Source organism: Orbicella faveolata, unplaced genomic scaffold (genome assembly GCF_042242905.1).
Source record: "Orbicella faveolata isolate gen_17 unplaced genomic scaffold, um_ofav_v1 contig_36, whole genome shotgun sequence".
Taxonomy (NCBI): Eukaryota; Metazoa; Cnidaria; class Anthozoa; order Scleractinia; family Merulinidae; genus Orbicella; species Orbicella faveolata.
Window position 1 is genome coordinate 9896451 of NW_028301565.1, and position 16050 is coordinate 9912500.

Genomic DNA, 16050 nt, shown 5'->3' on the forward strand with positions numbered 1-16050 from the left:
AGACACAAGCAATATACATTAGGAACCCCTCTATGCAAAAAGGCTGGCTACGCCCCTGCATTGTTCTTGGGACAATATCAGATGCTGGTCTTATTTTGAGCGCATTCACAGAAGCTAAAAATTACAAAATAAAGATTGAGATATGTAAATTCGCTTACACTTCATATGAAAAAATATTGACCAACATAAGGTCATTTCTGAGAGTATTAGAATTCGATGACGGACGATTTCTAGACTACATCAAAGTTGTCGATGAAATTATAATAGATATGTGTCCATTATACGACAAATTTGAGGATAAATACAATAAATTATTTACAACTTAATAAGATTAATTATTTTATTCCAATAATATTCATTCATTAGCAAAGTTTTTTCGGACCTATTTTATCAATCGGTAAATCCAAATTAAAATAAAATTAATGTTAATCATTCGTTTACGATCACCATTAATTTGTGACAGTATCCTGTCCATTTTTTGGAAAATATCATGTATTCTATTAAGATTTTGTACTGATATTTGCCATCCATTTTTACTAGAAATATCATTTATTACATTTTCTAAATGTTATTTTCTTTGGTAAACTGATTTCTTTACAAACCTATGTTTATTTTCATAAAAATCAACGTATTCATTGGCTATACCATACTGTTAACTGTGCTACAATTACGGCATATATTGGCGCCTTTGTTATTTATCATGTCTTGTTTTGAATAACAAGTAAGGTATATTGTTGATGGTTGTTGTAACTGTTGATCACAGAATGGACAATCTATGTAGTCCATTTTGATCATTTCATTCTGTATTTCTGTATTGCAGTTCATTACTATTACGAAGTTACAATAAATTCAATCAGAATCTGTTGATTGTGAAGAATCAGGTGACCATTCTTCACCCGAAGATTGAGAATCCCAGGTTGAACTCTGACTTCATTGGCTTGATTGACTTAGACTTTGGCTTGATCGACGCGATTGACTCGATTAGCGTAATTGACTTGACTAGCTCGATTGGCTTGATTGGCTTATACTTTGGTTTGATTGACTTGTTTCCCATGATTGACTTGAACTATAAAAAACTCTTGAAAATGCATTTTTTGAGTTGAGACCCCACGAGGGTATTTTTTGGTTTGCGGGGGCTGTTGAAGGGTATTTTTTTATACGATGTCCTAAAAACGGCATTCATATAACTACTCGGGCAAGATGAATCAAATCCTACACTGTGATTGGCTACCCGAGCGGGCAAGATGGAGCTATCTTGCCCGCTCGAGACTACCCGCTATGTCCCGCAAGAGAAATATAATAAATCCTTTATTAACCAATCTTGTTCGGTCAAGATGGCTTGATATTGGCCTCGTTCTTTTTTTGTGAGTTTATCGACCTCGACTCCGTCTCGGTCCACGCAAAAAAAGAACTTGGCCAATATCCAGCCATCTTGACCTCACACTCGCTCAATAATCCATATATCTAGCCTAACTGAAAGATTTAGTCCAACTGACGAGAATTATTGAATAATAATTGCATTTTAATTCACGCACTACAGTCAACAGATGCCCAATCATCACGATTTTCATTGTTATTCGTTCACGTGTTTTCACTATCGACCTGGTACTGGTTGCAGATTCCGGTACCCTTTCCCAAGGCCTGTCCGCGTGGTCAGTGTAGGGTTTGCAAGGTACATTGCGCTGTATCATACATAATATACTTAAGCGCGCAATGTAAGTTGGGAAGTTGATTATTAAAGCAGCATGGCGAACATCTAGATTTGATTCGTGTGTTGTGTCCGTTTATTGCAATAATCCAGTTCCATCGGTTGAGGAAAGTGACATCTGGCGACGAGGACTGGAGTTGCAACTGCCTCGCTGGACCATGGCGTCAATTAAAATAGACGATTTAACGAGTGTAAAACCCTTCGACCCGCATAGTGAACCTTCAGGCGTGGGAAGGCGATGGCAGCGTCGGTTCAAAAGTTTCTCGGTGTATGCCGACAGCAAGGGCTTGCTCATCCAAGCGGATAAAGCCGATAATAAAACCCAGAGGAGAGCTTTACTTCTTCATTCAGCCGGCGAAGGTGGATATTTTCTAAACGTTGGCTGACACAGGCGAGGCGAAAGATTACGAAAAAGCGGTGAAGGCTTTGAACGGTTATTTCATGCCATTCCAAAGGTAAATTCGACATACCAAAGTCACCTTCCCCGCAGCATGGAACAACAGGACGGCGAAACTGTGGCTCAGTTAGGTACACGATTGAGGCAAGTGATCAAGGACTGTGACTACGGCGAACAAGCCGAAAACCAGATTCGTGACCAAGTCGTGCAGCGATTTAAATCACATGAATTAAGGAAGAAGCTGGTGGGAAAAGGTGACAAATTAACCTTAGAGCTGTCTCTTTCGACGGTAGCAAATCACGAGCGAGTTCAATCACAGCTGGAGAGTGTGGAAAGCGGAATTCGAAAGGATGTGAATTCGGTCCACGACAAGCAGGAAGACAAAGGGAAGGAGCCTGTAAAGCGAGCATGCTACAGATGTGGAAAAGTAGGGCATTTTGGACGAGACTCTGAATGCCCTTCGAAAGGATAAACTTGCCATAAGGGCGGAGGTGCTGACCATTTTAGTTCGCAGTTTAGAACGAAAACAGCTAAACCTCCCAAACCTACCCGAAAAGAGAAGACAAAGGGAAAGAAAAAGAAGTCAGTCAAGTATGTGTGGGAAGTGAAATAGATGAAGATGAGTATGCATTTACTGTGAATTCTGCTGCATCACCTGAGAAAATAGATGTGACAGTGGGCGGAGTTGTAGTTGCGATGTGGATTGATTCGGGTGCGAGCACCAATGTGATTGACAAAAATCTGTGGTCAAAGTTAAAGCAAGACAAGATTTAGTGTGTATCGAGAAAAAGCGATAAGAAGCTTTATGTGTATGGCAGTAAACAGCTGCTGAACGGTCTAGGAACATTCTCAGTACTGGCAAGAGTACAGGGGAAAGAAGCCGAAGCTGAATTTGTCGTTACTAATGATGAAGGGTCACACTGCTTGGAAGAGAAACTGCCATACAGCTAGAAGTTTTGAAATTAGGAACCCGGATCTGCAGTTTGACATCAAATAAGACGATCATGTCTGATTACAAAGAAATCTTTGAAGGTGTTGGAAAGTTAAGTTCCATGTGAATCCGGATGTGCCCCGGTGGCGCAACCAGTCAGGCGCACCCTTCGAGACGGTTAAGGAAAAGATTGAAGAACTAGTAGCCATGGACATAACTGACCAAGTAGAGGGCCCGACCCAGCGGGTTAGTCCAGTTGTAGTAGTCCCAAAGCAGAATGGCGAAATACGCCTTTGTGGACATGCGAAGGGCTAATGAAGCCATTATCAGAGAACGTTATCCCATACCCACAGTGGACGAAGTGCTCCAAAGCCTCAACCAAAGCACGTTGCTCAGTTAACTGGATTTAAAATTGGATTATCACCAATTGGAACTCCATCCAGATTCCAGAAGTATCACAACGTTCACTACACACTATGGTCTATACCAGTAAAAAGGTAAAGTCTGCATGCGAGCCAAGTGGCCCATCAGGCCGGAGCTTATCCCGGTTTCTGTAGCATGAAGCGACTAGGAGTATTTCTACTCCCCCCTGGATGGGATGCTAGTCCATCGCAGGGTTACCCCAAGCATTAAGTTCGCCGGTACCCATTTATACACCTGGGTGGAGAATGGCACTGTGAGAGTAAAGTGTCTGGCCCAAGAACACAACACAATGTCCCCGGCCAGGGCCCGAACCCGGACCGCTCGATCCGGAGACGAGCGCACTAACCATGAGGCCACCGCGCCTATACCAGTACAAGCGCCTTATGTTTGGGATAAGCTCAACTCCAGCAGTGTCCCAGCAAGTCATTCAGCAATCATTACAAGGCGGTGAAGATTTTGCCAACATCTCAGATGATATCATTATTCATGGGAAGGACACTGAAGAACAGGATAGATGATTGCAGCGAGTATTGGAGAGGTTGAAAGAGAAGAATTTCACGCTGAATGCAGAGAAGTGCAGGTTCCACATGACCCAGATGGTGTTCATGGGACTGTTGTTAAGCGACAATGGTATTGGCCCTGCCGAAAAAAAGGTAAAGGCGATCGTTGATGCAAGATAGCCGCAGAGTGCATCAGAAGTCAGAAGATTTCTGGGACTGGCAAACTACAGTGCTCGTTTTATCCCGGACTTCCCTACGGTCGCGGAGCCATTGCGCAGATTAACCAAAAAGGGTGTTTATTTCGAGTTTGGAGAAGAGTAGAAGAACGCATGCAAATAGCTTAAGAGGAGGCTATCAAGTGCAGAAACTCTTGGTTACTTTGATAAAGATGCCATAGCAGACGCAAGCTCGGTAGGCTTCGGCGCAATCCTCATCCAAGAGCAGCAAGGCAGGAAAAGTTAGAGAGGAGAGACAGACCAAACGACCCTCACGGCGGGGCGTTTATTGCTGCTAAAAAAGACCTAGTACTAGTGAGAGAAAGTAACCTGGAAACAGAGTGTGAACTGCTCTGGTGCAATATTCATATTACTGGATGTAAGACACTCCATATAGGAGCATACTACAGACCGCATGTAGGCGATGAAAACAGCCTCCAAGAACTGGATAAATCACTTTCTCTAATAACTCCTGCCCATGATATCCTGCTTGGAGGGAACTTCAACTTCCCAGGCTGGGACTGGAAAAACAAAACCTTGAAAACCTGCCCCTTCCCTACACTACATCACCAATTTGGGGATCTACTCGACGATAAAGGGCTTATCCAAATGGTCGAAGAACCTACCAGGAGCCAAAATATACTAGACCTAGTAATCACTAATAATCCATCTAGAGTTCGCCAAGTCAAGGTATTGCCTGGCATATAAGACCACGACTGCCCAATGATAGATCTAGACATACGTCCCATTCGCTACAAACAGAAACGGCGAAAAATACCACTCTATAAGAGGGCACGATGGGATAGCTTTGAGGCAGACCTCCAAACCACAACTGAGGTGATAGATCGTAACAAAGATACACTGTCGGTAAATGAACTATGGCTTACGTTTAAAAAAGCCATTCATGACGGCACCCTAAAACACATTCCACACAAGACATGTAAACACAAGAAAAACTTGCCGTGGATCACGCCTAGCATTAAAAGGCTAATCAGGCAGAGAGACAGAACAAATATCAAGCGAAAAAGAGCAAGAGAAAGGAATGCAGTTGGAGCTTCTCGTCTAATTGACCAGAAGATGAGAGAGCTAAAGTGAAAAATCCAGAGGGAATCTAGGAAACAGTATTGGGAGCCTGTCGAGTCTATCATCTCACCCATGGAAGAAGACACAAATGATTTCTCTGGAATGAAACGATTCTGGTCCTTCATCAAACACAGCAGAAGGGACAGTATGGGTGTTGGGTCATTGAAGAAAGATGGCACAAAAATATCTCATCCCAGAGATAAAGCTAATATCCTAAACATGCAGTTCCAGTCAGTGTTCACACGTGACAATCAAGACGCACAAGACATACCAATGATGTCATCGCCGTTTGCCACCATAGACGACATCCAAATAACTAGGGCAGGAATCAAGCGGATGTTAGACCAGCTTAAAATCCATAAGGCACCCGGACCGGATGGTATAACACCTCGAGTGATGAAGGAGCTCTCAGAACCTGTAGCCTCCATTCTTACTATCATATTTAAGAAGTCGTATGAAAGCGGAGAAATCCCAGACGACTGGAAATGTGCCAACATCACACCTATCTATAAGAAGGGCTCTAAATATGATGCAAGTAACTACAGGCCTATCTCCCTCACGTGTATATCAAGCAAATTGATGGAGCATATCATAGCAAGCTCAATCATGCGGCACGCCGATAACCACAACATCCTGTACCCCCTACAACATGGCTTCAGGGATAGAAGATCGTGTGAAACACAGCTTTTTTGCATGCTGGATCCCAGACGGATATCCTGGTGATGGAGTAAGGCATTTGACAAAGTCAGCCATCCTCGTCTTGTTACCAAGCTGAAGTATTATGGAATTGGTGGTAGGACAAACAGATGGGTCCAATTCTTCCTAAGTGGCAGAACACAGAGAGTTGTCCTTGAAGGAGAATTTTCAGACGACGCCGAAGTACTTTCTGGTGTACCACAAGGTTCTGTCTTGGGTCCATGCTTATTCCTTTTTTATATAAATGACCTACCTGAATCCCTTGCCTCTAACATTAGACTATTTGCTGATGACACCATTGTGTACCTGACCATCCACTCAGACAGTGACACCCAAGTACTCCAAAGAGACCTAGACAAATTAGCCGAATGGGAAACCCTATGGAAAATGGAGTTCCATCCAGACAAGTGTGAAGTACTTAGAGTAGGGCGCAAGCGTGCTATGGTACAAAATGACTATATTCTTCATGGTAAGACATTAGCAACGGCTGACTCAGCCAAATACCTCGGAGTTACTATAGCATCAGACCTGAGATGGAACAAACACATCGGCACCATCTCAAGTAAAGCTAACAGAACTCTTGGATTCCTGAAAAGGAATCTAAAGATTAACTCTATTGCACTCAAGTCCACTGCCTATAAAACATTGATCCGACCTACCCTCGAGTATGCCTGCATCGTTTGGGATCCTTACACACAGGGAAACATCTATAAGCTCGAGATGGTGCAGCGTCGGGCAGCGAGATTTGTTCTTGGCAGATACAACAACACATCCAGCGTAGGGGACATGGTATATGAGCTCGGCTGGACTTCCCTCCAAACTAGGAGACAGACACTTAGACTCTGCATGATGTATAAAATTCATAAAGGCTTGATAGCCATGGACGAACAAGAGTTCATGACTCCACTTCAAAGGAGATCACGGCACGTAAATTCAGATGCGTACAAAATTCCCCGCTCAAAGACGGACTACCACATGTACTTGTTTTTCCCGAGAACGATACGAGAGTGGAACAGCCTGGCCAATGAAACAGTAAATGCACCAAACTTGACGGCCTTCAAGAAAAGCCTGCCGCCTGACCAAGGCCAAACCAAACGATGTTGACTTTGACTTTATTATTATTATTATTATTATTATTATTATCATTATTGCTATTATTATTATTATTATTTAGTTTTTATTATAGCATTTTAGCCTTATTTTAATTTGTAGTTATTTATTTATACGCTCACTACAATCTTCAGAATTGAAGGAGGTGAGTCGCCCAGGAAGAAGAAGAAGAGTCATTAGCTACGCAAGCAAGATGTCTAAGCGCTGTGGAAAAGCGTTACTCGCAAACAGAAAAAGAAGCCTTGGCTGTTGTATGGGCATGTGAGTAATTCGATGTGTACCTGAACGACGTTGAATTTGAACTGTACACTGATCACAAGCCGTTGGAAACAATCTATTCAAGCAGATTGAAGCGGTGTGCACGAATCGAAAGATGGATCTTGCGATTACAGCCATACAAGTTCCAAGTCCAGTACCCACCTGGAGAGCAGACTGTTGCTGATCCGTTGTCACGCTTGCTGCATGAGAATCTTCATCAGCGCACAAGGTTTCAGATGAATTTGTCAGGTTTGTCTCAGTAACTGCCACTCCTCAAGCGATGACAACACGTGAAATTGCAGAAGCCTCATCAGAGGACAGACAGTTTGTGGAATTGCGTCAGCGCATTAAAGACAGAAATTGGAAAGGTAATCAGCACAAGCAGTACATACCAGTATTTGGCGAACTGTGTGTTATTGGCAAGTTAATTCTTCGAGGTACCAGGATTGTCATACCGAGCAAGTTGAGACCTCGAGTACTGAGCCTTGCCCATGAAGGACGCCCAGGAATTGTCAGTATGAAGCAGACATTGCGATCAAAGGTATGGTGGCCTGGAATCGACAAGGTAGCCGAGAAGTTTTGCAAAATCTGTCATGGCTGTCAGCTTGTAAGCAGTCCAGCAAACCCAGTACCAATCAAGTCAACCCCATTACCAAGTAGCCCATGGCAAGACTTGCCCATCGTCCTGTTAGGCCCATTACCATCAGGAGAATCTGTCTTAGTCATCCCTGATTACTTCAGCAGATATTATGAAGTGGAAATCATGCGTTCGAAAACGTCAGAGAAAGTCATAGAGTGTTCGGAGAAAATCTTCACCACACATGGATTACCTCAATCACTTCGAAGCGACAATGGTCCACAGTTCAGATCAGTAGTGTTTGAGCGGTATTTGGAGGATAACGGTATAGACCACAGGAAGACCACACCATTGAGGCCACAAGCAAACAACGAGGTGGAAAGACTAAACAAGTCTCGCCTCAAGAGGATGAAAATAGCTCAAGCTGAGGGAAAAGAATGGAAGAAGAAAGTTCGCAAGTATTTGGTAGCATGCATATGGGTCAACACTTTATACTACCACAGGTGTGACTCCAACAGAACTCTCGTTTGGCAGAAAGATGCGTACTAAACTACCTGAACTGAGAGAGGAGAGCATAGAGAGTGAGATGCGAGACAGAGATGGCGAAATGAAAGCCAAAGCCAAACGGTATGCAGACAAGAAGAGGAGTGCCCAGGAGTCAGACCAAGCTCCAGGTGACAAATTGTTAGTAAAACAAGAGCGCAAAAACAAGTTGTCAACGCCATTTGCTCCTGAGCCTTATGATGTTGTAACCAAAACTGGAAACAGTGTTGTCGTTGAATCACCAGAAGGCGCTCAACTTATACGAAACACAACCCATGTAAAAAACAATATGAGGAGACATTACAGAATCCTGAGGAAACAACTTCATTGCTTGATGTTACTGGTCCTGTAAAACCGGAAGCAGAACGAGAAAAACTGAACAGCCCGGTTATGACGAGACCAGCATGGGTCAGGAAGCTGCCGGAAAGATTTAAAGACCTTGTCATGACCTGAGTGTCATTGTTAACGACTCTATTTTAACTTGAGTGCAATTGTTAGAAACTTTGTTATGACGTAATGTCATTGTTGACTGTTACGGTTCAAAAGAGGAGAATTAATTTTTGTGGCCAGCCGTTTTGTGAGTTTAAGTCGTACTAGGTTTTTAGTTGACTTTCCACTGTGTTGACATTTCCCTAAGATCATAATGGTTATAATGGAAAAGGAAGGGATGTAGTGTTTGTAAGGTACATTTCAATGTATCATACATAATATACTTAAGTGCGCAACTTAAGTTGGGAAGTTGATTATTAAAGCAGCATGGCGGACTTCTAGATTTGATTCGTGTGTTGTGTCTGTTTATTGCAATAATCCAGTTCCATCGGTCGTGAAACGTGACAGTCAGAGTTCGCGTTACAAAAGATAAGTTCCATTTATTTAACATTTTGTTTTTTCGTTTTTACGCTTGTTTTTATGTGGCCGATGATTTTCTGCATACGTTTTTTGCCTCATATTACCGTTCAAACCTTTTGGTTTTTTCAGCTGCCCGATAATATTTTCGTTCTCTTTACTACTATTTGAATCGTTCTCATCCTGATGGGCCCCTTTAAACGTGTTAGGATGACACATTATGTCTAACTATGAGTTACTATTTCTATCGACTTTCGAACGTGTCAGACACCGTTGAAAAGGAAACTGCGGAAGTTAAAAGACGGAATAACTCAGCGTGGAAATAACTGTCTGTGACTTAGTCAGCACACGCGAAATGACTCGAGAAATGACAAGAAAAGACTATATCAACCTTCAGTAAAATCAAGAGGAATCGTTTTCTCTCAGTAAAATCTTTACCTGATCTTGTGTCTTTGACTCATAGCAAGTACAATTGGGCTATCCATCGATCGATCGATTTTGACCGATCAGTCAACCAACTACAACCAACCAATCAATCAATCGTCCACTTTCATTTAGCTGTCTGGTGCAAGTCTTCGCATTTCAACATTGACAAGGCTTGAAAAGACCGAGTGGGGCTTATTTGCTATTCGACTTCCCTATCATCAGTACAAGGAATTCATTGAGCTTGTTTATGTGTTTAATTTGTTTGTTTAATATTCTTAATCACTTATAAAGTGCGTAGATCTTAGTCGTTTATCCGTTCCTTTATCGCTCTTCATAAGTTTTTTTTCCTTTCAATTTCTTGGGGCAAGAATTTATTCGTTAGCGGGGACACATTTTAATTTACATCCTTCGCTACACTTTATTTCAAACAATCCGTTTGTTGGCCCAGTGAACGTCTCACGACAGAAACCGCGGTCTTGAAGTCGGTAGTCGTTCAAAGTTGGTGTCTCTTTTTCTTGGTAAACTTCTGGACGACGTTTTTCCTCCTCAGTCTGAACAATTTCTTTCTCTTCTGGGATTATAGCGCGGTCGTACAAGTCGTCCTCATAACTCTGCTCTCTAGTGCGGCCATTAACTTTGCCACCCCGAGAAAAAGTTACAAGCAGGTAAACCATGAACACTTTAAATGGAGATACCTAAACCAAAACGAAAAACTGTTAAAGCCTACAAATGTAGCCGTCTCAATACAGTAGCAAGCACTTCTCATCGACAAGTAATCATTTATTAGACACTTAGGGAGTAAGACTGTAGACCTTAAGTGGCCGGTGTCTTTCGGAAAATCACTAGTATTTGCGTCGCTTGGTGGGAAAATACAGAATAGCACGAATCACCTTTAAGTTTCCCACTCTTCATCAAAGTTTTCTTCGAGGACTCGAGGGCGGTTAGTGGGTGAGAGAAAGTCAAAGCGGTAGAAGAAAAATCAGCGGAGAAAGCTGGAAAGGAAGCCAGGAGTGTCTGGGGACGGAGTCTTACCCAGCCGGTTCAGCCCTGTGAATGCTGGCTTCCTGATTGGGCAGAAAAAAATCCCTTGTATTTTCCTGCCCAATCAGCGGGCAACAGGTCTATGTATACAGCCTGTTTCGTGTTTTGATACGAAGCCCACGTAAGGCTTAGACTTGCCACAAGTCGACCTTTTCTTAATCCTTGACTTACTTATCTCCCTCGAGCGAAGTTCGAGCAGGGAGTTTCGAGCGACGAAGTCGCGAGGGCGTGCGTGAGCGACGTAAGTCGTGAGAGATCGACTTGTTTCACTTGCAGGAATGTGAATCAGAGCGTAAATTTTTGGCGCGAAAAACATCATTGACTTTTCTCACTTTTCACGTGCTCCGCGCGTGATCGTCGCGAAGGCAGAAAATGATTTCCATCAAAACCTGCCCTAACTCAAATGAATTTATTTGTGTTAAATTTATTTGTGTACAGTGCAGTATGTAGTCAGCAATATTGGCAAACGGCAAAAGCTGTTCCATTGAGTAACGCCTCCTGAAAAGTCAAATCCGTGTTTAAACCGATCGGGAATTATTTGTTTTAGTCTAAATTGGTCGTCTAGATTAGAGATTAACCAGCGATCGACCAGAGACTGCCTGACAAATGCTATAAACTTATGTAGATCTAGCTTGTACCGACAAGAATCCGAATTAACTAAAAGAACACGGAATTAGTCGGGGAGAACTTGATTTCTGTAAAGCTCTCTTGATTAAATTACGTTGAGAATCGCAGTCGCAACGAACGGCAGAGAATAAAATCGCTGTTCCCAAAAGTCCTTCATCGATCGACGACTGCTTTCAACACGGTAAAGTTGGTAAAACGGCCGATGCAAATTTGCTGCGATGCTCTTTCTTTGTAGAGAAGTTACTTGGTCAGTCACTAAATCGACTAAAAGTGTAACAATTACACGAACTGCAGGATCGGCTCTGTTCTTCTTTGAAAGGTCCAAACTTAATTCTCTGAAACGATCCAGATCACGGAGGAACTCAGATCGCGCTTGTAAGTAAACAAACACGTATAGGTCGGATGAATAGCCTTCCACTGCTTTTCCCTGTCCTTCTTTCAAAGACTTGAAATTACGTTGAATAAACCAAATTCAATTGCTACCATGAAATTCATATCCTTAAGTATATCCGAGAACAAAAGCTAAATGAAAAAGATTTTTATAGTACTTGAACTCAGTAGAGATTTGCTCTGCGAGTTGTGTCGTTGATCGCGCGCGAAGTCATGACGTTTAGTCAGGATTTGTTTGTTCATTGGTTAATGTGTATTTACGTCACCGGTGGAAAAATCCACCGGTAAAATTTGGCGCGCTGCAAGTGGGAAAAGTCCTTTCCAACGGCGAAACCAACAACGGAAATATTATTGGAAAGGACTTTTGGAAAGTCTAGTAAAGGTTGGGCGAATGTAGAACGTCACCTATCATGTTTGCAAGATATCCAGAATATTTGCATTCATCACCTGTGTCCCAATGCTATAGTATGCTTTAGAAATGGGGGAGGGAGTTAATGCAAATCACCGATGTGTGATAATAATAAAAATAAGACAATAAATGTTGAAAGGGAAATCCAGATGTTGTCCCTCAATTAATACTTCTCTGACGTAAACAGAATAAAGGGATATTAAACATATACAAGAGGTGATGTTAGACCTTTAATGGACTCACATCTTTTCTTTCCGTAACCAAACATTATACATGTTTTAGGACGCAGAGAGCCAGGCAAGTTTGCCTATCGCACAGCCAGCCATGCGTGTAGTGAGTGAAGCAGCGCATTACCGATATCAGGGGTCTCGGCGTTGAGATATAAATGAAAACTTTTCTTTTCGGGTAACTTATGCTAAACAAGCAAGATAAATATGATGAACAAACCGGCTTTTGTGTAGGTTTCGTATTAGAAAACAAATGCAAAGCATGATATGGCACTAAGCACAAAGGATTTTTTTCTGTGCAGTCAGAAACCAGCATTCACAGGGTTGTTTGGAACCGGTGTGGGAAGACGGACTCCGTCTCCAGGGGGGCTTCGACTTTCCCTTACTCACACTAACTGCCCCTGAGTCTCCGGGTATGCATCAAAGTGGCTGTCAATGCGATTTTGCCTCCGACCACTGAAACACAAGCTCGAGACTGCCCTAAGCTTAAGAATCTTCCTCTTTTCTTTTATCGAAGGATGAGGCTTACCGTAAAACATACACAGGTAGACTCATGTTTAAATAAGATAACAAAACCTATAGTTTTTCATTAATTCTTCTCCAAAACAGGATCCTTTCCCCGTATCTGGCGGTCACTAAACAATTTGAAATTAATTTTTTCCCTACATTTCAAGTCAATGTTTTAACTCTAGAATGATCCAGAAACAAGAAAAATAACTCGTAAAATTTTGCTTTTAAAGGTCTACAGTTACCTTAAAACTTTATGCTAAAAAGGTGTCGAATATAATGTACCTTAATGGCTGCTGGGTACATACTTGATGCAGGCTTCTATTTGGTCTGACAAATGCTCGTCGCAACTTTAAGTTAGAACAGTGCTGTGAAACGACAGTGTTAAGCAACGCTATATATAAGTAGTGTTTATATATCCTGATTGACTTCCTCTGGATCAAGATGCGCAGCCCTCGTAGGCAGGTGTTTTAATGGAAGCAAATGCTGTCAGCGGGCAAAAATAGATCGGCTCCTTAGAAGATAACCAGTCAAACAAAAGGGCAACGCTTTGTTAAACAGAATCAGGTGATCATGATTTTTTGGAGCTTGGAAAACCTATAGCTTGAGTGCTGAGTGTTCTATTTCCTTTCAGGCGCCGGAAAAAGTAAATGTCTACACGCAGCCCAGGCTAGAGAATCTCCTAATAAAAACAGGAGCTGATGACCCCGATAAAAACATAATAAAAAATAATCAAATAATAATATATAATATATAATATATAATAATAATAATAATAATAATGTTTATCATTCGTTAATTTCGACACAAGAATAATTTCGGCACAAGAATTAAAAAGATAATAAAGAATAAAAAAGATCATGGTTATATCGTATTGAGTAATTTTCGCTTCGATCTTGTGTATTAGCAACGTCATTGAAATACTGAGAGAGACTTTTGGAAAATCTTTTGAGGTTAGCCATTATAACTCATTATGTAAACGTGTTTCTAAGTTAATTTAAACAAGAGACCTATTCTCTTCCAGCGGTAATTGTTGTGCCTGTCTCCATTCTTTCTGTTGATGTTTTCATCTGTCCAGTGGCTAATTATAAGATTTTAGGTTACGAGCAGTCTTCTTTTTCCTCTAAAATTCGCGGAGAGGAACACAAAACTTTAGAAGCCAGCCCACAACAGAACCGTTGCATACAATTGCTACTAAAGAAACAATTTGGGTTCTTTTATATGTTATATTGTTAAATCTCTCAAGCTCATTAATAGTTCATCAAGTAAAAACAAAGGAAATCATGGCCTTGACAGTTTTTGGATCTCTGGCCTTATTAGCATAGATTTTTAAGATTTTATTTCTCCGTTTTCTCGTTAGTTTAAGTTTCGATTGAAAAAGCATGATATCAAGTATTCAAGACAGTGTTTGACCACATTTCCAAACGCCTTAAAGTTCGTCAAAAATTCTCCGCTACGAATCGTAGTTTTACATCTGGTCTCGCGTGATTGGAAACGCGATCAAACATTGTCTTTCGTTTTTGATGTAATACTCATGCTTTGTATTTGCTATTTGTATTTGATATTACTGAAAACTGGATCTTTGGATAATGCAATTTAAGAGTTTTCATTGGCTTAGCCATAATGCTTTATGAGCCATTAAGATTAATTCAAACCTTTGCGGGTATCCTCCAGAAAAAAATTCGTACGCGCGCTGTTTTGAAGGAAACCCCCACAAACTATATATCAATAGAAAGGTTACAAAATGTAGAATTCGATAAAATTATATTCTTTTCTGTCAACTACTTTCCTAAGGCGGCAGAAGCCGTTAGCGCCAAAACGATTGACTGAAATTCAGGCGAATTAATCGGGTATCAAATGCGATCGTTGATGCAAAATAACTGTGTGGTGTTAATCACAAAGCATCAATCTTTCAAAGCGTGTCAGCATTTTCTTTCATTTCTGTTGGTTATCTTTTAATAGATCTCTCAAGTTCCACTATCGAAAAATTCCCGTAACGTGTTGCGTTAGAGACCGCCTCGAGAAAAGTATATGAGATGAAAGAATTCGCCAACATGTTTTTGTTCCGTATCTATAAGTGCATCTTCTGGCCAAATTTCACGGAAAACCGTCGATTCTACGTACCCTATTAATTCATTTAAAGAGGAGGGGTTCTCTCGAAAAACGAGTGCAAGTTTTCGCCTTCTAAAGATTTATAAACATGTCACGCCTTCTCAGAGGGATATGTCAACTCAAAATGCCGCCAGCCAATGAAATAACAGAACCCCTAGCGTTCACAGTATGGAAAGTTGAGCTTCGGGGTAAAGCGATAGTGTTTCAGTCACGTTTTAGGCGCATACGTTTTAGGCCGATGGTCAACAATAAAGAGCAAAATGGAGAAGGGCGATGTGCAACAAAACAAAAAGAAACTGAGGGGTAATTGCCGAAGCGTGATTACAAAAAGACACTCTTGACAGACATGAAACCTCAAATTGAAAGTATTTGATATAGGATCTCTGGATTAAGCCGTTTGCCGCGAAAAGGTCGCTGAGGAGTCCATGACTTTTGGGGATTATGACACCTTGACGGTTTATTAACTTTTATTAAAAAAACCCTCTTTTTCTCAATACCTCGCGCACGTTTTAATATTTTATTTTCGTTTTTTGGGAAATGTTACCTTGAATAATGAACTTTAATTTGGTCGGAAAAAAGAAAATTTGGAAAAAGTAGCCCCGCGAAGGTTTGAAGTAATCTTAATGTACCATCCTATACAAATATGGTAAGCGTAGACGAAATTTTTTGGAGCTTTTTTATCGTTATGTTATTTTATTTTAGTTTTGTATATTTTGGGGGCGTCTTTAATGAAACAATTATTCCATTCGCGTTTGTTGGATACCTCAACCTTTTCTTCTCTGCCTGATCATATTTTCGTTCTCTTTACTACTATTTGAATCGTTTTCACCCTGATGGGGCCCTTTAAACGTGTTAGGATGACACATTATGTTTAACTATGAGTTGCTATTTCTATCGACTTTCGAACGTGTCAGACACCGTTAAAAAGGAAACTGCGGAAGTTAAAAGACGGAATAACTCAGCATGGGGATAACTGTATGTGACTTAGTCGGCGCATGCGAAATGGCTCGAGAAACGACTAGAA

The 16050-nt window shown here is 41.3% G+C and overlaps 2 protein-coding genes across 2 annotated transcripts; one reads left to right on the top strand and one right to left on the bottom strand.

Annotated features, from left to right (window-relative positions):
- Nucleotides 1-6011: 6011 nt before the first annotated feature.
- LOC149102238 (uncharacterized) lies at nucleotides 6012-7314 on the top strand. The gene has a single exon (XM_089274456.1). It carries the CDS (start codon nucleotides 6341-6343, stop codon nucleotides 7055-7057), a length of 717 nt encoding a protein of 238 aa, XP_089130582.1. The 5' UTR covers nucleotides 6012-6340; the 3' UTR covers nucleotides 7058-7314.
- Nucleotides 7315-9954: 2640 nt separating this feature from the next.
- Nucleotides 9955-13738, bottom strand: LOC149102239 (uncharacterized). Its single transcript, XM_089275498.1, has 2 exons — nucleotides 13200-13738; nucleotides 9955-10408 (listed from the first exon to the last, which is right to left on the bottom strand). The coding sequence occupies exons 1-2, from the start codon at nucleotides 13218-13220 to the stop codon at nucleotides 10085-10087; spliced, it is 345 nt and encodes a 114-aa protein (XP_089131624.1). The 5' UTR covers nucleotides 13221-13738; the 3' UTR covers nucleotides 9955-10084.
- Between the last annotated feature and the right edge of the window lie 2312 nt (nucleotides 13739-16050).